Source organism: Paramisgurnus dabryanus, chromosome 18 (assembly GCF_030506205.2).
Source record: "Paramisgurnus dabryanus chromosome 18, PD_genome_1.1, whole genome shotgun sequence".
NCBI lineage: Eukaryota > Metazoa > Chordata > Actinopteri > Cypriniformes > Cobitidae > Paramisgurnus > Paramisgurnus dabryanus.
This window is the reverse complement of record NC_133354.1, coordinates 4052666-4074132: the sequence shown is the minus strand read 5'-3', so window position 1 is coordinate 4074132 and position 21467 is coordinate 4052666. Positions and strand designations below refer to the sequence as shown.

At 40.6% G+C, this 21467-nt stretch overlaps 1 protein-coding gene across 1 annotated transcript; it reads left to right on the top strand.

Annotated features, from left to right (window-relative positions):
- The first annotated feature begins 15393 nt into the window (after positions 1-15393).
- On the top strand, positions 15394-21213 carry LOC135721776 (urokinase plasminogen activator surface receptor-like). The gene is made up of 5 exons (XM_065244244.2): positions 15394-15488; positions 15566-15679; positions 20298-20441; positions 20612-20719; positions 21020-21213. The coding sequence occupies exons 1-5, from the start codon at positions 15440-15442 to the stop codon at positions 21211-21213; spliced, it is 609 nt and encodes a 202-aa protein (XP_065100316.1). The 5' UTR covers positions 15394-15439.
- Positions 21214-21467: the final 254 nt, after the last annotated feature.

Below are 21467 nucleotides of genomic sequence, written 5' to 3'. Positions count from 1 at the left end.
ACAAAAAGTCATACATGGGTCCTTTGCTGGCAACTATAACAGACACTATTTTTGAACCTATAAAAATGTGTTTGGGAAAGTCTTATACTGTTTTAGCTCCCCCCTACAACATATTAATATGATTAATAGGTTAATTTTGATTTTATAACTAAACAGAAAGGTCTTTATGATTTAAAAAGAAAGCATTCAAGTGAACAGTACTAAACAGTAGCGAACTTGAAGCCAAAATAAATTTCAGCAAATGCAAACTACAATCAAGCATAGTAAGAGGTGAAGTATTGCTTTAGCCTACCAGAAATGTTTATTGCATTCATTTTTAAAAGTGTGCAAGGTCCGTGCACTTCCTCCGCTAGCAACACACAAATAGCTAAAAGCGCAAGCGCCTAAACGAGCATTATATATTAATGACATTGAGTTTATTGTTTTTATTAATTTATATTCACAAAACGTATCAACAAAACATCGATTAAAATTAAGAGACAAATTATCTGAAACGAAATTCATTTTAAAGTAGCAAACAAAACTTACATTAAACTGGAAAATAATGTCTGACCCATTAGAAAAAGACGCCGTCATTGCTTGTTTTACTGTTTGCATCTCCAGCAATTCGGTTCATAACCAGAGCACCGCATATAATAATCTAAGTTTCGTTTCATTCTCAGTCTCGGTTAGCTCTTCTGTTTTATCGGTAAAAAGAGGCTAATTTCTCATGATGCGCACGTCTAAATAACACGCGAGCAAGTGAAATCAGAAAACCCAGCAGCGGTGTTAAATCTCGAAATAGGTTACTGCGACCTGAATGGCCAAAACAATCAGAAATACATACAAAATAATTTTCAGGTATACTACTTCTTTACATAAAATAAAACAAATGAAGTGATAGCGCATTAAATGACCATTCTATATTACAATACCTTAACCCTGCAGTGACACGTAAAAAAAAATTTGAATAGATTTTTTTCTTTTCGAATAAGTATTGCAGATCGACTAGTCTTGCACACCCGGACATTAGCATATTGACCCGATCAGATCAAACGTACATTTAACTTTCTGTACTTTTATACACTTTCATCCTAGCAGAAGCTTAATGAATGGAAGGCTATACTGACCTGTGGCTAGGGTCCGCTTATCTTATTCACTACTTTTAATGTTCCATTTATTTATATCCACAAAAGTTATTAACAAAACGTCTCGGTTACGTATGTAACCCTCGTTCCCTGAAGGAAGGGAACGGAGACGTCACGTCGTGACCGACGAATTGGGAACCGCTCCGCGGGTGACCTATCTACTTCGAGAAACTATAAAAACGCCAATGAACTTGGCATGCAGGTATTTGCATAATGCCGGCGCCGCCCCGCCAGGTGCGTATATAAGCCGCAGGTGCACAATACCAAATTAGCTATATTATTGCTGAGAAGCCGAGCAACAGTGCCCGGCCTGAAAACAGCAATGGAACAGCAAACTGTGGCGACGGGACGTGACGTCTCCGTTCCCTTCCTTCAGGGAACGAGGGTTACATACGTAACCGAGACGTTCCCTTTCAGTCGGTCACTACGACGTCACGTCGTGACCGACGAATTGGGAATCCCTACCAAAACGCCACTGCAGCTGAACCCTTCCAGTGCCTGCAAAAGCCCTCCGCCCTCCATGTAAGGAGCGGAACCTAAGGCGAAATGCAGAAGGCCGGTCACTACCTGTTCCTTAACCCACGATAGTGAAGCAGCGAACTGGGGAAGCGTCTAAACTGAGCGGAGCTAGAACACTGCGGAAGCCATCCCCTAAGAAGGTTGAATGGATGACATAAAATATGAAACAACCGAAGGTTGCTCATAAAAAGTCTCTGAACAAAACATAGTATGCAGAGAGATGCAGAGCAGGCTCTGCTAAGGAAAACGTGGAGGATTAGTACCCCACGGAGTATACACACAAATGAACCCCACGTAGGGGACAAATGTGGACGCCTAGCCTACACAGGTTTACAGAGAATACATCAGTGATAGGTTGACAGCGGATGCTCCGCAACACCAGCTATCAGGGCGGTGGAGGAGAGGCAAAAACAGTTTTTTAGACGTTTTTGCCCGATGGCCTTCCATATTGGTGCAAATGTACAGCACCAAAATAGAGGCTCCAAGCCGACACACGAGCCGACCCTCGGCATTCTTAACTAGTTAGTAGAAAGAACCCGAGTGGAAACCGGTTCGACACGAACACTATAGAATCTTGTGAACGTATTAGGTGTCGCCCAGCCTGCAGCTCTACAAATATCTGTTAGCGAGGAACCGCGAGCCAGTGCCCAAGATGATGCCACACTGCGTGTAGAGTGAGCACGTAAATTAAATGGACAAGGCACATTCTGCTTTTGATATGCAAGGGCTATAGTATCCACAATCCAATGGGACATCCTCTGCTAGGTGACAGCTTTCCCTTTCTGCTGACCACCGTAACAGGCAAAGAGCTGGTCTGAGGTCCTAAAGCTGTGCGTCCTGTCTATATACACAAGTAGTGCACAAACAGGGCACAACAAAGCCATGGCTGGGTCTACCTCCTCCAAAGGCAGCGCTTGCAGGTTCACCACCTGATCTCTGAAAGGAGTGGTGGGAACTTTGGGCACAAAGCCGGGCCGGGGTCTCAGTGTTACGCTGGATGCAGCCGGCCCGAACTGAAGGCACGATTCATCGACCGAAAATGCATGAATATCCCCTATCCTCTTAACAGAAGCCAAAGCAAGGAGAGTTAATGTTTTCATAGTAAGAAATTTAACACTCACACTATGCAGAGGCTCAAATGGCGCTTCCTGGAGTGATTTCAGCACCAAGGACAGGTCCCAAGGAGGAATAGAGGGAGGACGCGAAGGATTCAGTCTTCGAGCGCCTCTGAGAAATCTAATGACCAGGTCGTGCTGACCCACTGTTCTATCGTTTACGGGTGAATGGTGAGCTGATATCGCAGCGATATCGACCTTAATAGTGGATGGTGACAGCCTATTCTCCAAACGACGCTGGAGATATAAAAGCACAACACTAATCGGGCATTCTCGGGGGTTTTCACTTTGGGAAGAACACCAGTCGACAAACAGGTTCCATTTAAGCGCGTAAGCCTGTCTCGTAGACGGCGCTCGCGCAGCAGCAATAGTGTTAGATACCTCTTGCGGTAAATCACTCATATCCTCCGTGCCCCGTCCAGAGACCACACATGGAGGTTCCACAGGTCGGGGCGCGGGTGCCATAATGTGCCCTCTTGTTGAGAAAGAAGGTCCTTCCTCAGGGGAATCTTCCACGGAGGGGCTGTCGCGAGGAGAGAGAGTTCTGGAAACCAACTCCTGGTTGTCCAATACGGTGCCACCAAGAGCACGCTCTCCTCATCCTCCCGGATTTTGCATAGGGTTTGCGCAATGAGGCTCACCGGAGGGAACGCGTATTTGCGCATGTTTCGCGGCCAGCTGTGTGCCAATGCATCCACGCCGAGCGAGTCGTCGGCTAGTGAATAGAACAGGCGACAATGGGTCGTCTCTGGGGAAGCAAACAGATCTATCTGCGCTTTGCCGAAACGTCTCCAAATCTGCTGAACCGCAATGGGGTGGAGCCGCCATTCGCCGGGATGCGCAGCCAGAGAGAGCGCATCCGCCTCTACATTGAGCGTGCCCGGAATGTAAATGGAACGAAGAGACCTCAAATTCTTCTGACTCCAAGTGAGGAGGTGACGGGCGAGATGCGACAGGTGACGCGAGCGTAAACCGCCGTGTCCACGATTGATGTACGCCACGGTCGCAGTGTTGTCTGTTCGAACTAATACATCTTTGCCCCGTAACTCGTTGCTGAAACGGACGAGCGCAAGATATACAGCCCACATTTCCCGGCAGTTTATGTGCCAATGCAGCTGGGGTGTCGTCCAGACCCCCGAAGCCGCAAGCCCATCGTACGTGGCCCCCCACCCCGTGTCTGAAGCATCTGTGCATACTATCGCATGCCTGGAGACCTGTCTCAGAGGCACCCCGGCTCGGAGAAACGCACGGTCTAACCACGGAGTGAAAGTGCGACGACACGCAGGTGTAATGATAACACGGTGAATGCCGCGCAGCCACGCTCTCCTCGGGACTCGATCGTGAAGCCAATGCTGAAGCGGTCGCATATGAAGCAGTCCGAGCGGAGTTACAGCTGCGGCTGCTGCCATATGCCCCAAAAGCTTCTGAAATTGTTTCAGCGGGACCGCGCTCTTGCTCTTGAATGTATTCAGGCAAGTCAGAATCGACTGTACACGCGCTTCTGTTAGACGAGCTGTCAAATCGATCGAGTCCAGTTCCATACCGAGAAAAGAGATTCTCTGCACGGGGCAAAGCTTGCTCTTTTCCCAGTTGACCCGAAGACCCAAACGAGCGAGGTGTTTTAAAGTTAAATCTCTGTGATCGCACAGCGTCTGACGTGTTTGAACTATTATGAGCCAATCGTCTAAATACGCGAGAATGCGCACACCTTTCTCTCTCAGGGGTTTTAAAGCCCCCTCCACTACTTTGGTGAATACACGGGGTGACAGAGAGAGCCCGAATGGGAGGACTTTGTACTGGTATGCTCGCCCCTCGAACGCAAAGCGGAGAAACGGCCTGTGCCGGGGGAGAATCGATACGTGAAAGTACGCGTCCTTCAGGTCGATAGATGCGAACCAATCGTTTGGACGAATGCATGGAAATATGCGTTTGGGCGTCAGCATTTTGAACGGCATTCTGTGAAGTGCACGGTTCAGCGAACGCAGGTCCAGGATCGGTCGCAAGCCGCCGCTTTTCTTGGGTACAATAAAGTAAGGGCTGTAACACCCCGAACTCATCTCGGCTGGAGGGACCGGCTCGATCGCGTCCTTCGCCAGTAGGACAGCGATCTCCGCACGGAGGACGTGCGCATCGGCAGCTCTCACCGCAGTGAAACGAACGCCGGAGAATTTGGGGGGACGCCGGGCAAATTGGATCGCGTAGCCGAGACGAATCGTGCGTAAAAGCCAACGCGACGGGCTGGGAAGCTGTTCCCACGCCCCCAGACACCGTGCGAGAGGGACTAAAGGCACGATCGGTGTACCCGCGGCGGGCGCAACGGAGGTGATCACCGGTGTGTGCGTATTGGCCGCACCGACAGCAGTGTTGTGCATGATAACACTCACCTGAGTCCGCTGCTGGGTGGGTGAGTAAGGGAGGCTCTGCTGGAGACACCTCACGCCACTCGATGCACCCTCTGGCGAAGGGGGAGGAAGACGATGGGTTATGAGCCCGAGATTGTCTTCTCTCCCCTGAGAAGACAGAGAGCGCGGAGGGGTTATGAGCCCGTGCGTTGCTCTCGTACTCCTCTGATGAGTCGGAGAACGAGGGGGGGTTATGAGCCCGCTCGTGTCTCCGGCGCTCATCTGAAGACTTAGAGATGGAAGTGGAATTCGCTCTTTTTGTGGAATTGTGGGTGCCGACTGAAAAGTCGGCGGAACAGAAAATTGAAACAAAGGATTCCCCAACCGGCCCTCCTCCGGTGGGGGGAGTGGTGCCTTCACCATCTCCCGAAGAGCGATCCCCTCCATCTCTAGGTCGCCCGTCTCAGGGCCGCTTCGATTTTCTTTTTCCACCCTTTGAAGCGGGCTGAGCGGGCGGGGCGGGCTGCGGACGACCTGTTCCTCGCTTCTTAGAAGAGCCCCGGGGAGGAACGGAGGCGGCCGCCGCAGGACGCCCTCGGCGAGGAGCAGGCTGAGGTGCCGACGTGGACGGGGCAGGCGCAGGACGCTTCCGACGTGGCATGATCTGAGCGATGGCCTCAGTCTGCTTCTTGGCCGCGGAGAATTGCTGGGCAAACTCCTCGACCGTCTCGCCGAACAGGCCGGTCTGGGAAACCGGAGCCCTGGCACCCCCGAAGAACCAATCATCGAGGCGGGACGGTTCAGGTAGTGGAGGTTTAGTCCACTCCAAGCCGACCGCCTCCGCCGCCCGAGCGAGCATGGCTGCCATCTCGGGGTCGAACACAGAAGCCGCAACCTGGCCCGAAGGCGGGAGCGGATCCGGATCGACGTCCGAGGCTGACAACCCCCCTTCCGATGTTACGGTGGACATCGCGTCGGGTGGAGGCTCGACAGAGCGCGAGGACACCGTAGAACACGGGCCGCTCGTCTCCATCGGGACCTCCGCTGGCAACGGATCAGGGCGCTGGGAGCTGCTGGACGAACCAGCAGACCGACCCAGCACCGTTATACGGAGGTCATCCTTCGCAAGTCTGGTAGCTGCGCTCTTAACCGCACCAGACTTGGAAGGCGGGCGCCGTTCCCGGAGAAACGACACCCGTCTCCGCAAATCCGCCATAGTCATGCCCTCACAGATGGAGCATGAACTATCACGCAACGCTGCCTCTGCGTGCTGGAGCCCCAGACACGAAAGACAACGCTGGTGGCCATCCCGGGGGGCGATGAACACACCGCATCCAGAAACCGAACACGGACGGAAATCCATCTTTAAAAAGACGACCCCGACCGTGACACGAATGAGTGGCTGTCTTTAAAAAGACACAAAGCTCAAACGTGCTGCTCTTTTAGGGAAATCACTCTTTTGTGCGAGCTGGTGAAACACACAGGGAGAGGCAACGCACTCACTCGAACTCAAGTCCTAAATTAAAGAGACAGAGAGAGAGAGAGAGAAAGGGTGGAGAAAAAACACTGCGAGCCTCCGCTGAGGTGTCTTTGCCCAACCAACTTCAGCAAGCTGAGATCTTATTTTCTTCCCTTCCAGAACAGGATCTACGAAGATCAGATAGAAAGCTTCTCGAGAGCAGATGTCTGCCGGCTTCGAAGCAATAAAAGCTAATTTGGTATTGTGCACCTGCGGCTTATATACGCACCTGGCGGGGCGGCGCCGGCATTATGCAAATACCTGCATGCCAAGTTCATTGGCGTTTTTATAGTTTCTCGAAGTAGATAGGTCACCCGCGGAGCGGTTCCCAATTCGTCGGTCACGACGTGACGTCGTAGTGACCGACTGAAAGGGAACATAGATTAAAATGAAATTCGTTTTAAAGAAGCAAACAAAACGTATGTAGAAAAATTACATTTAAAATGGCCTATTCTGTATTTCGCAATAAGCTAATTAAATTTAAACAAATATTACAACAATATTTAAACACAACAATAGCCTACTCAAATATAAATATATAAAACAGACATCCATCAGGATCCATGTTAAAAACAATCTGGTAGCGTAAATAATCTGTGATTTCCCTCTGATTGTTTAGACCGTAGACATGCCTCGCTCGCATCATGACAGATTAGTTAAATTCATGTTACTATACTGAAGTTTTACTGATACAAGAGACAGACATGGAGAATATGAAACGAAATGGAGATCGACAATTTTTACATGCGGTGTTCTGGTTAGAACCGGATTGCTGGTGGAGATGGTCGTTTAACGGCAAACAGTAAAACAATGACTCTGTCTTAGACCCTTACGAAAATGAACCTTAAAGTTTTACCTTAAAGCAACAACAACAACAAAACTTGTTTACTACAGATTTTCTGAAACCATAGTTAAGCCTTAATGTAGTAAAATGGTTATTCTTGTTAAATGATAATCCATTATTGCAATATTGTGAAAGAACAGAATTTTACCAGAACAGATAATGGTTCTTCTTCTTCACAAAACATGTCAAACTAAGAAGTTCAGTCTGTCTACCTTTTTTCACTCCGTGCTTTTTTCTGTATTTTAAAATTATAAAAAAAAGATTTGAACAATGTTTTCAACGTAAAAATACATACACTACATATGTAACAGTTAGGGTTTATTTGAACTGGATGGTCAAAAAAAAAAAAACCTAGGGTAATACAAACCGTAATCAATCTGCCAAAAATATTTATTATGTTTATTATATTTATTGCCATATGAGATGTTTATTGCCGTTGAATACTCTCGTCTATAATATGGAAATCATATATACATAGTAGGAAATATAAAGAAGTATATCACAAAGTTACACTGCTAATTTTTATTTATGATAAATGTGGAGATAAATAAACCTTTGCTAATCTGCTGATTTGGTCCATTCATGTCCTGACCACCAGGCTAGAGATTTTAAACATCATTAATCCACACTTACTAGTCTATCAAATAATATCTAAAGCAATGGTTCCCAATTCTGGTCCTCGAGGCCCCCCTGCCAGAACGTTTTAGATGTCTCCTTATTTAACACACCTGATTTAACTCATCAGCTTGTTAGGGAGACATGTTTACCATTTTTGAAGTAGGCTGATAAGTTGAATCAGGTGTTTTAAATAAGGAGACATCTAAAACTTTCTGTCAGGGGGGCCTCGAGGACCAGGATTGGGAAACACTGATCTAAAGTATATTGTTTTGTGAAAAAAAAAGGATGATCTGTTATATTGTTTTTGCTCTTTTCCGCAGGAAGTGTCAATCACGCGATCATTTTATAGGCAAAAGCAGCGGTCAGCAGCTGCAGCGAACTGCAAACAGAGTGTGAAAGCAGACACGTAATAATCTTCATAAAGACTAATATTTCTCTGTTTATGCTTCACTTAATCGGTCAGCGAATATAACACTCTCAATCAGCCCTGCTGCCGAAATGTTTCCCACGTGAGAGGCCAGGCAATGGGAGTTGTTGGCCCGCCTTGACGCAGTGATTCACGGGGCGGGGGCGTGGTCAACTCGGAATGCATTTTCAATTGAATTTTGCTACATCCGTTGCGCTCTATGTAAATGAAAATGCAATCCCAAGTTTCCCACCCGTAAATGTAAATGCATTCAGGGAAAATTACATTTAAATGATCATTTTGCTACAGTTTTTGCTTGACCATGTAAAGCACATCTAATCAATCCAGCTAATACATTTCCAATTTAATTTTGCTACATCCGTTGCGCTCTATGTAAATCAAATGCAATCCCAAGTTTTCACCTGTAAATGTAAATGCATTTAGGGAGAATTACATTTAAATTATAATTTTGCTACAGTTTTTGCTTGACCATGTGAAACACATTATATCAGTTCGGGTAATACATTTCCATTTTAATTTTGCAACTTCTAAAGCATTAAAATATGTATTTAAAACAGGGCTGTAGAAAATGGAAAATGTAAATTAAAGTATTACATTTTCATTTTTATTTTGCACCAAGCATTGCACATACAAGCATGGAAAATGTAAACTTAAATACAGAAATGCATTGCCATTTTATATATTGCATTGTCATTTTGCATATTACATTCTAAATTGAATTATGCTACCCATATGCTTCCATACAATGTGGCTGTAAGCCGTGTAAATCTGTAGTAGGGTGACAGGCGGTCAGAAGGAGGCTCATTTGACTTAAGCATGCAGGTTGAGCTTAAGCATCCAAATGAAAGATTAAGATTTGTTTCTTCCACAGTTTCCAGCTCTAAGAGCCCCAATGGAAAACAGTACTGTGATGGAAAGAGTTTGCTTGAACAAATTAAAATGTATAAACTGAATAAATGACTGTCTTTCTCTACATTATTTATTAGATTAAATTAAACTTGAGATATTGTGGTGAGATTAGTAAAATAAAAGAGCTTTATTCAGCTTATCACTGCAACTGTGGCATATTTTGGAATAAAAGGCAATGATTTATTTAATATAGCATCATTTCCATTGGATTTTTGGTGTTATATTGGTACAGTTGGAAACATTTTACTGAAAACATAAAAAAAACATAAAATAAAAGCCTTTACATTTGACAAAATGTAATAATGATAACAAAATTTACACTAATTTAAAGTTAAATTACTGTAATTATTCATATGTAATTTTCATATCAGATTTACCCCACATGTGCACTTTATGTGGTTGTACAGCAAGATCTCCGCTTACAACATAATTCTTCACATAACTGTGTGCACCAGTCTTGTTTTTTGTAAGGTTTGTTTGTAAAAACTAAAATGTCCTAATATAATTAGTCCTCTAAACCCTGTCCAAGAAACTGCTCCAATGTGTTGAGCTGGCACAAATGTACATATCTCTGCCGAGAAACAACCATCTTTATCAGCTTTACACAGGATTGATATTGCATGCATTACATTAAGTTGCAGAGCACTTTACCAGTACATACACCAACAGCTTCCAGATAAACACTTGGGATCAGCTCCTGATGACTCTGATAAAGCTGTGTCTTAATTTATTGCAGGGTGATCTGGCTGAAAAGTTAGCTGTTTCTTAGTCCATAGTTATTTTAATAAACCTTACTATGTGATCGGATGTTACCTGTTGTAAAGTTACATTAAGTTGCTAGGGTCACTATCAAGCAGAGGTTTTACTTTCTACTTAAAAGTATTTTTCAAGTATTTGTATTTTATCCGTGTTTTTCTTTCAAAAACACATTCCAAAACATATAATTATAATTTTTATTCTATAACATTTCATAAATACACGTGTTTGTTTTACATTTAATATTTAAGTACATTAACATACTTTTACTCAATTAAAAGTACACAATTTTAATGTAATTAGGTATTAAATTAATTTTAAAATATGTAAAATAAAAGAATACACAGTATGATTCTATGCTTTAGAATGTAGTAAAGTAAAATCTTTTCCAATACAAACATCCTAATAAAGCACAGATGCTTGGAAAATGTAACTAATGTAACTAAGTATTGTCCACCTCTGATATTAAGTTCAACTAAATTCAATTTAAGCTGATAATAGTCAGTTTTACTGGCATTTTCACCGCAGACGCTATAAAAACAAGCCATTTTGTTGAACGTTTGCCACTGAACTGGGCGAGCTCTCGCGTGGTCACGTGGAAAAGTGACGTCAATGCATACCCTCTATATGGGTTTTTGACTAAACTCCGCCCATAGGAATACGTCAGTCGCCAGCTAACCTCAAACGGCTCTGCTAAGCTAAGCTGCTGTCGAATCACAACACACTAAACAAACTACACAATCAGAACTCGTTACGTATTTCTAAAGGTGACGTCATAAAACAAGGAAGACAACAGCCTGTTTTTTTAAATGGTTATTCACATTCACTTGATTCCTTTATATTTTTTATATCTTCTTCATCACGTGTCTGAAACTGCCAAATGTTACATGTGCCTTTATGATCTATGGATGGTGTGAAAGAGTGGAGGGGGGGATTAATTTGCATATTCGTAACCTAAAGCAAGACCGGTCTAAAGTTTAAAGGGATGGTTTACCCAAAATGAAAATTCTGTCATCACATACTCACTTTCATATTGTTACAAATCTGTATAAATGTCTTTGATCTTTCTGACCATAAAGGAAGATATTTTGATACTTCTGATACCAAACTGATCAGAAGGCCCATTGACTTCCACAGTAAGAATAAAAGAATACTCCTGAATTGTATAAACAAATGTCCCCGGTCAGGAGCTAACAAGGATTGGCGTGGCGACCTGCTTTGTCACTGATGCGGAAGTACAAGTTATTTAGTATGCTTTTATATGCAAATAAGGACGTCAACACAGGGTTTATGAATATACTGTACAAATCTCTTATTGATTTATATGTTTGTTTCCATTTGGAAGTAAATTTTCTTTACAAAACACATGGTTAAAAGTGTCTGCCACACAAGGGCGTAGGTTTGATTCTGGCATTGGTGGGGACATAAATAAAATGGTTGCATTGCAAAAACTGTTTATCACCGTTTACTTGACACAAACAACAGACAACTCAGTATGCACTTTACTCAGTAACATCTGACTCGCCACCCCCGGCCATCCCAAATTTATAATAAACAATTCGTTATGTCCTAGAGCAGTGGTTCTTAACGTTATTCCTGGAGGCCCACTGCCCTGCACATTTTGTATGTCTCCCTTATTTAACACACCTGATTCAAATCATCAGCTCATTAGAAGAACTGAGTCTGTCAGATAAAAGAGACACACAAAATGTGCAGGGCAGTGGGCCTCCAGGAATAACGTTAAGAACCACTGTCCTAGAGCCTAATAAACAGTAACTGTTTAAGTCTTTGTCAAAAAAAAAAGAAAATCACATTGTAAGATATAACCATATTTACTTTATAACAATGAAGAATATGCAATTAATATTTAATTCTTAATTTAATTTTGCCAAAAAAATCCCAGTGTTGAACTTGGTACGTATATCATGCTGTTTCCTGAACAACGTTTATTAACGTTTCTGTAGTTCACATTAAATCTTCTTTTCATTAACAGACAGTTAATGGGTGTGAAAACAAATAATTTTAAGTTTAAAATGCAACCTTACATTATGTCTACATCTGTGCAAGTAATGACCACAGTGCAGTAATGTAAAGTATTCAGCAATCATGACATGAATTCATGTTTTTACCATGTTGGGGTTATTTTCTTTCATGGATTATGGACCCCCTAAATAACCTTGCTACCCCATTTATAAAAGGTTGACAAAAGTTTGCAACTCCTCAGGTTAACATGGGATTGTCGTGTATTGGTGAAAACACTGTCCTTGAATCATTATGTGACACAACTTGTTCCGTATTTTGTGCATGAAACAGTTACAGTGGGTATAATAATACTTTCTTCCTCACTTACCTGTAACTTAGCCCGAATAATCACGCGCGTCTTGTTGAGTGAACTTTGGCGCGTTGTACAAAGTGAAACCATCCTATCACACGTAGCGAGTAAAGACAAGCCCATAAAGTGATGTGATTTAGAGAGGCGGGACTCAAGAAATGCTAATCCAATCATATTAGCAATGTGATTAGAGAGGCGGGACTAAAGAAATGCAAAGCCAATCATATTAGCGATGTAAGTTACGGAGGCGGGCATTGCATAGAACGAAAGCTGTTAACCGTTTGTGTCCCACATAGAGCGTTATTTTTACAGAACGGGATTGCAAAAGATTTCTAGTCTCATTTAAATGATTCCTGAAAAAAATATAATAAGTAAAAAATAGAAAACACAAGAATAAGAAGGACATCAGTGGTTATATATAAATACAGATTAATTGTTTGGTCGAAATTATTGCTAGGGACAATTCAGTCTTCCCTGAATATTGCTAGGGACATGTCCCTAGCGTCCCACCCTAAATCTACGCCCATGCTGCCACAACTGATCTGCTGATAGCCGTCTACGACAAAAAAACTCGCTTACTAATACAAACTTTAATATCTTTTTTGTCCTAAAAAAAATAACCATTGGCTGTATACTGTGTTAGGCTTGATGAGACGTTCTGGTGCACTGTTCACACTACCTCATTTGTAAGTCGCTTTGAATAAAAACGTCTGCTAAAAGACTTGGTTAAAGGGATTTGGTTAAATGGATATGGTTAAGTGCAGGTGCTCATGGGTAAACTACTTAGGTTTCGTTTTCTCAGCACTGATTTGTTTTGTTTCAGCTTCACTTGCGATTCAAACACACATTTTGAGGTGTGTTTAACAAAATGTATCTGTCAGTGTCAAGTGACATCAAGTGTATTAATTACTAAAGCTAAAGGTTTGACTTAGTTCATGCTTTTTTCCATGCTCTGTTAAGCTGCTTTGAGGCCAGAGTTATGGACAGACCCTCGCTCCCTCGATCGGTAAATGGAACAGGCTAGCAAGTGCACGTCATTGCGTCAGTAAAAAGGTCTGCTTTCGGCGCTGCACGCATAGGATTGTGGGTGATTTGAGAGTGCGAAGGATACACATATGCATCCCTTTCCTGTATATGGGAATTTTTCGTATGAAGGACTCATTCCTTGATGGAAATTCCGAGGATCCTTGAAATTGGAACAGTCCTTCGATGTATGTTGATGATGTAGCATCCTCGAAATTTTGGCTTCAGAGGATCCTTCCTTGACATTAGGCTTGTTTGAGATGAGCAAATTCTGCGCAGAATCGATCACCGGTGATCACAGAGAGATGCATGCCGGTAAGAAAAGTGTCCGAGTTACGTCCGACATGCTCTGATGTAATGCTGACATGTGTAAAAAAAACTTTCGCAATGGCGAGGCGGGTTCGTCGGATTCTGCAGTCGAGCGCAGTTGCTCTCCACTGACTGCGTTGACAAAAAGCTCGATGGGAAAAGACTTGCTGACGACACAGCTTAATGCTCATTGGCCCGGGAATGTCAGCTGATGACTTTTTTATTCTAAAACTCCACTTCCTGTAGAAGTTTTTATACTTTATCAACTTGTGCTTGACTTATGACATTTATTAGGGCCCGAGCACCGAGGAGCAGGCCAGAATGGCCTGCATCGTGGGTGCAAAGCCCTATTGTTTTTGCTCAGTTTAGTATTTTTCTCCGAAATGAATCGCATTTTTGAAGGTCTAAACATGCTCAAAAACTCATGAAAATTAGTGGTGAAAATGTACATATAGTATAGGCGTCAGAAGTGGGCATGTAGAAATGGCTCGATAGCGCCACCTGTCAATAGAACAGCCCCCTGCTACAAAAAACGTACAGATTGGCCTTTGTGTTGCTAAATTGCGGAGATCTTGACTTTTCGTTGGAGAGTGTGTCCATGGCGGCTTGCCAAATTTCGGTTTCGCAATGAAACAGGAAGTTGTTCTAACTCAGGCTTAAAATGTCCAATCTGTCCCAGGATTCATATGTTTGATAAGTGTCCTGGCTTGAACACATCAACGTGAAAATACGCGAACGAGATCTCTTCCATTGCTGACGTTTGCAGTCCACAACACAGCGAGATTCATGAAGTGTCCGGCTTGCCTGCACTTTTTTCACTCCTCCCCTCACTGCAGCCGTCTGCTCTCCTCTAAATTCCAGACAAGGCAAGCAGCATCTCAAACAAGCCTATTGAGAAACACCTACCTGTACAGTCAACAATATGTGCTGTGATCATCATGTCATGACTGCAGGCCACCGGTGGTGAGAAAGAAAACGTTCTTATATCAACCGTTTTATGCACAAAATACAGGACAATTTACGGGACATATTGATTCAGATACAGTGTTTTCTCCCAATATATGACAATCCCAAAATAAGCGGATGAGCAAATTTAAACTTTTTGTATGTACAGTATGGTGCACATTGAGCTGTCTGTACAGTATGTAGTTAGCAATTATTTTTTGTTTGTTGTTTCATTCACTGACAAGCTGTGCAATATTGCATTTATCATTGCAGGCGATTCGATAATCGACTTGCTTGTCGGTGAACTTCAGCTCTGTGTGGTAAAATACCAGATGTGCATAACAATCATATGCAATTTATCGTGCAGCTCTAGCTTATTGTATATTTGTTGTTTTTGACCTGTAACCTTTATAAATAAGATTATGACAACAGAAATACTATTTTAAATATTGTTCAAGTAAACCGTAATAAACCTATGTGACAATGTGGCTGTAAAGACAATTTTACTTATGTACCCACCAATGTCAAAATCAAACTTACGCCCCTTTTATTTAAGTTTCCTTTTCTCATCAAAGCCTCGCCCCCTCTTTTGATCGTTCATATAAAAGCCACTGAAAGGGTTTGTGATTTTATTCACCTCCTGACAGACCAAAGATGGAACTGAAAATCTTCATTGTTCTCTTCTGCGCTCTTTTCACTGGAGGTACAAAACACAAAATCCTATTTAATGTTTTATTCGTTACAAAACATATTTCTACCTCATTCTGTTTCTTTTTTTAGGACATTCACTCAAATGTTATGAGTGTTCAGGTGAGATGGGTTTTTGTGAAAGCAAAAACGTGACATGTACGGGCACTGCCACATGTGCAAGTCAAACAACTGTACATTTCACTGGTGAGTTCAGTATGATGGAAAATAAATTTACTGAAATATTATAGACTACCAATGGAAATTAGGGTCATTTAACATGAATGCTAGCTTAACTCAACTGAATGTTTTTAATTATCATACACTGTAAAAAACCTAAAAAGCTCATGTGAGGTGCGTCAGACTTGTTTTCTTGTAAATTATAATTTTTTTATCACTCTTAACAAATACTGTCATGAAACCGGTATTTCTGAATGGTGTGAGGCTTGGATTAAGCGGATTTGAAGTGAAAGTATTTGATGGTGTATATATGATAAGTGTTGAGAGCATGCGGTTAATATCTGTTCCCCTACATTAATTCTGCCATTGCTGCCCGCAACACCTAAAATTGTCCCCAAAGGTTTGGATATATGAGTTATAGTAGATATACTGGTTAGCACTTAGACAGGTTATCTCAGGACCCAACAAAATATTTCAAAATATGCTCAAAAAATAAATTTAGAAATACAAAAATGTGGAGTATGGAGAAGTTTATATTTTCTTGTTATTGAATTAAATGTAAGTTTAATTACAATCCCAAAACACTTGATATCAAAACCACTACAATTTATTGTCATTAATAGGACAAAACTGTTTTTGTGTCATTCACTACAACAACCAAGTGACTTTGTGACCCACCTGTTCCCACTGTGGGACCCGACCCACAGTTTCAAAACACCTGCTCTAAAGAATGTGATATATGGAGGGTCCTTAACTTAACACATCTCTGTGTTATTTTTGGAACAACACATTTTGTGTTTTTTTTAACACATCTTGTGTTGTCCCTTTTATTTATTTGAACTCAAAATCAACACAAAATGCACACAATGTGTTAAATAGGAGAACACAAAACAATGTGTTAAAATTGACAAATCCTTTCTAACTGTGGGTTCACATCAGACGCGAGTTCAATGATTTGCGGGAGTAGATGGGGGGGTTAGAATGACGCGATATGGGTGGCGCGTTTGCAGCGAAAACACGTGCTATTCCCCTCAAACGCATCTTCGCCCAAGTTGAAAACATTAAACTCAAAAAATTAGCATGACATGAAGTTAAATCTCGCGAATAATCTAGAGCAAGTAACGCGATGCCCCGCATTTGGTGTGTACGTAGCATATGAGTGTACAACAGATATCTTAGTGACAGGAGGATATTAAGAAGAATAAAGTTTATCCATTTTTACCAGAGATTTGAGGTAAGTTGTAGGGTAATGAAGCAATAATTATACAACTAAATTTCTTTCTTTCATTTCTTTTAAATGCCATACCAGCTTCTAAGGCAACATTCATGGCAAGAACAGTGCTCGAATTGGGGGGGGGGCTGGGGGTATCCGGTACCCCCCTTAAGGCATTAGGGGATTTCTTTTGTAAAAAATGACAAACCCATTAGGATGTAGTACATTTTGAGAATGATTTAGTTACAGTAATTAATGTTGTGTCTATTTAAACATATGAATGCCCATTGCTAAGCACATGTTCGTTTTGTACTTGCTTAGCGCCGATTCAGCAGCGCCAGCCAAGCGCTGATGAGAGGGTGTCTAAAATACCAAGAGGGGGCGATCACTTAAATGCATATAATTCCCCCAGATAGAAAATACATATAGCTTTGGTACGTTCTTTAAGTTTTAACGCGTTATAAACAAACATCTTGGTAATACAACCAAAAAATCTGCAGCTATACTGCAATGTACAGAGCTCTGAACAATCTTACTATATACAACAACAAAAAAACTAGAGGTGACCCTGAATAGTCGAAGATTCGATGCTTCCATAGGACAAGCCTGATTACTGTTGAATTGTCGCAGTTGTAATATGAAATGCAGATCATTCAGTTTTGGCTAGGATACACATTATCAGATTTCACATATAACAGCTTTTTCCCAATACATTAATATACACCCTATATCATTATGATAATACTAGGCAAATAATAATAAAGTAACTTGTAATAAATATTCCAACAACCCCTGGCTAGCATTTCGTTATCTTAATAATTTCTTTATTTTTATTTTATTTATAGATCACTCACACAGGGTTATCTGATTTAACTTTTTTATGGCTTGTGTTTTGTTCCCCTGCACCTCAGCATTGTGCACACATTTGTTCTGCATCTTTTTACTTCTGATCTTATTTTATTTTTTATTTGTTATAAAGGTAAATTCTGTCTGTAAATTTTGGATTGCTTTTAATTGTATCGATGTTGCGCTGATGGGTGCTGGCCATGGTGCTGGCGCATGCAATTTAGCCAAACGTGCTATTTGCTCGGCATGTCATACAGTATTTAAGATTATATTTAGGAGTTCATCAAACTTAACATCAAAAAACTGATATTTTTCTACAGGTATTTGTTTTAAAATGTATTTGAAACAACTTTATCTTATCAAAGGTTGAGCTACAAAACAAGTAAGCCGTTTCTTTAAATTTTGGCGATGATGAAATTATGGAAATTATTCACTTTCTCTTATAAAAAAGATTCCTGAAACAAATTATAGGAATCATCATGTGTTTCTTTTCTTGTTATAAATTAAAGTTTAAAGAATTGTATATAAAGTTTAGTTTTTATAATTTGCAGTAACAATCACAAATTATATGTAATTTGTAATTTTATCATAAATACTTTGACGCACTAAATCTTAACATTAAATAAGATCACTGAACTTAGCCGGGACTTCCCAGGCAGGATGACATTTGTTAAAATGCTTTTTTGTTAAATCTTTGTGTGATGTTCTGAACATTGTGGCTTTAACATGTTATGATGAATCATTTAACGAATGTTGATCCTGCCTTTTATTTTAACTTAAAAAAAGGTTTACAAAAAAATGCATCGTCTGCATCTGCTCCAGTGAAGCTAAATAAGAAAAAATGGCTAACATCAACTTTAAAAACGGAGAATAATCTTTTTCGCTCAGCGTGGGAAAGAGAATGCTTTTTAATGACATTTTTAAGGGGGTAATATTTTCCCTATGTCATTGTACTGTAGCCTTTTTATCAACTTAATGTCTGGGCTTTGACATTCCTTACCAACATAAATTGGACGCATTTATGTTTACTTTTTCTTTAATCATTTCATAATTATTGTCAGTGGGATCACTAGGTCCTTTTTACATTTCTGCCCAGTACACCAAAAAAAAAAATCAAATTTATTCCACAATTGGTACACAAATTTGTGGTCACTTTTAAATCCTATTTAAATCTCATATAAAAACCTCAGCGGTCTTCGGCTCTGCTCTGTCATTTACCAATTTTCCAATTTTTTCCGACCCTGCAGCCATGGTTCAAAGGGAACATCAAAGTACAAGTTGTGTAGTGTACATTAATTTATGACATCTGCATTTGTGTAGTTCTTTACTAAAACCAGTTTACACAATGTGATGTCAGACCATTATAGTATTCAAACTACTATTTTTTAATCACGTCCTCATTGGAGGCTGAACCACACCAATATTAAAAACCTATAATTGCCTCTAATTATTGTTTATATAGTTTTTTTGCAACTAAGTCATGGCTACAAAAGTAATTACATTGTGACTAAAACATTGAAAATAATGATCTCTATGTAGGGAAGCCTTAGCGTTATTAACCTTAGTAATGCATTTCTTATCACTTGCCTCAACAAACTGGTGTCAGTTCAAATAATTTTAACCGCTTTTTTGCTGAATGAAGCAGATGTTTTGCGTTACATTTAAACATATATTTGGCTTATATATTTCTATGAGCTTTATAGGTCCGTGCCGCTTCCATAAACGTTTAACTGTGAGGTCCACTCCCCAAAAAGCTTGAATCGAGTCGTTCACCCTTTCATAAATAAATTAAGTATCATAAATGTTTTTCCAGGGGTTTCGTTTAATTACAAATAGCATTAAAAACAACATAAAGGAGAGTTAAGAAGGACTCAAGACCTATTTAGAAATGGAGATTTTTGCACTTAGAGGGTTTTGCAGCTAAAGACAGTCAAATTTGTTAAATATGAATGAAATTACTAAAGTGACTTCTGTGAAAATAAGGAATTTCAATTACTGACTATTAACCTTTTCAGTACCATTACAGGGAATCATAAGAGCCTGATAAATAAATGCTCATTTACAAGAAAACATGTCAGATGCACTTAAAGGGTTTTACATCTGAACTCCTCATAAACTAATGCAAGTGAAAGGAGTTTCTTGAAAGCAGACTATTTGTGTGTGTATATTATCTATGAAACGACTGAAATTCTGTGTTGTATTTCATTTCTTATTTTCTTATAAACTGCTGATCGTATGATCTTGTCTTCTCGAGTAGAAATGCGTATCTCAAGATTATCAGTAGTTGTGAAGCAGAATTGTTTCACTGTGATGTAAGATGTCTGTACTTCAGAATTTTAGTACCCTCTCAGGCAACACACACACACACACAAAAATACTGTTATTCGTATCTTTGTGGGGACACACACACACACACACACACACACACACACACACACACACACACACACACACACACACACACACACACACACACACACACACACACACACACACACACACACACACACATACACACACACACACATGTTTGCTTTACAAATCACAATGGTCAGGTGTAAAGCATTAATCATATTATTTTTTTAGGTGGCACTGTATTTAAAATGCAGTCTAAGGGTTGTACAATGACGGAGAATTGTGTAGGTACATCTGTTAACAATGGAGTTACAAGGACAGTTACATCTACACAATGCTGTAACACAGACCTTTGTAATAGCGTAGATGCCCCAGGTATGTCTTTGATACACATCACTATACATACATACATACATACATACATACATACATACATACATACATACATACATACATACATACATACATACATACATATATATATATATTCAGTACATATAGCATTAAGCTTAGGTATAATAGAATAAGATTTGTTTCTTCTACAGATTCCTCTAACAGCCCCAATGGAAAACAATGTTACTACTGTGATGGGAAGAGTTGCTTCAACAAATTAAACTGTTTAGGAGATGAAGACCGCTGCCTTAAAGCTACAGGTGAGAATCAAGTCATTTTTTCTGTCTTTCTCTGCATCATTATATTTGATTGTTACATTTTAATTGCACTATTTGTTGGAGACATATCAATATGTGATTACATGAATCAGAGGTTTTCTAATTTACTGTACCTAGTTATCACAGAAATATATTTATCATTATGATAATGTTTTTAAATACATTTGTGAAATCCATAACCATGAATATATACTGTATGTATTCTGTATGTATTTTATCAGACTTCTATGTGGTCAAGTTTTGAATGATTCACTTGATCAACTTTTGTTTTCCTTACATTAGCAACTGTTGGGTCTGTGTCAGAGACTGTTAAAGGATGCGCCTCTAAATCTGTCTGTGATGCCACATCACAAATGAATGCAGATTACATGAGCTTCACATGTTGTCAGGGGAATCTGTGTAACGGTGCTAAGAGCATCACACAGAATCTCCTCTTTCTCTTATGGCCGCTCTTCTTCTTCATCCTGATCCACTGAATTCACTGAAAACTTCACTCTCTACAGCAGTAATGTGAGATATTGTGGTGGGATTAGTAAAATAAAGATTATGATTTATGCAGCTTATGCATAAGTATGTGATATATTTTGGATTAAAAAACAATGTTTTATTTAATAGCTTAATTTTCATTGTATTTTGTGGTGTTATATTGTTAGAAAAAAAAAATACTGCAAATAAAGAAAAACATGAAATAAAATGTAACCACACCACTATACACTTGTTTCAATTTTTT

Excerpts from the sequence above, each read along its gene's own strand:
- LOC135721776 (XM_065244244.2), top strand. The coding sequence starts at position 15,440 with ATGGAACTGAAAATCTTCATTGTTCTCTTCTGCGCTCTTTTCACTGGA. Across the intron at positions 15,489-15,565 it reads CTGCGCTCTTTTCACTGGAG|GACATTCACTCAAATGTTAT; the intron begins GTACAAAACACA and ends TTCTTTTTTTAG. Across the intron at positions 15,680-20,297 it reads AACAACTGTACATTTCACTG|GTGGCACTGTATTTAAAATG; the intron begins GTGAGTTCAGTA and ends TTATTTTTTTAG.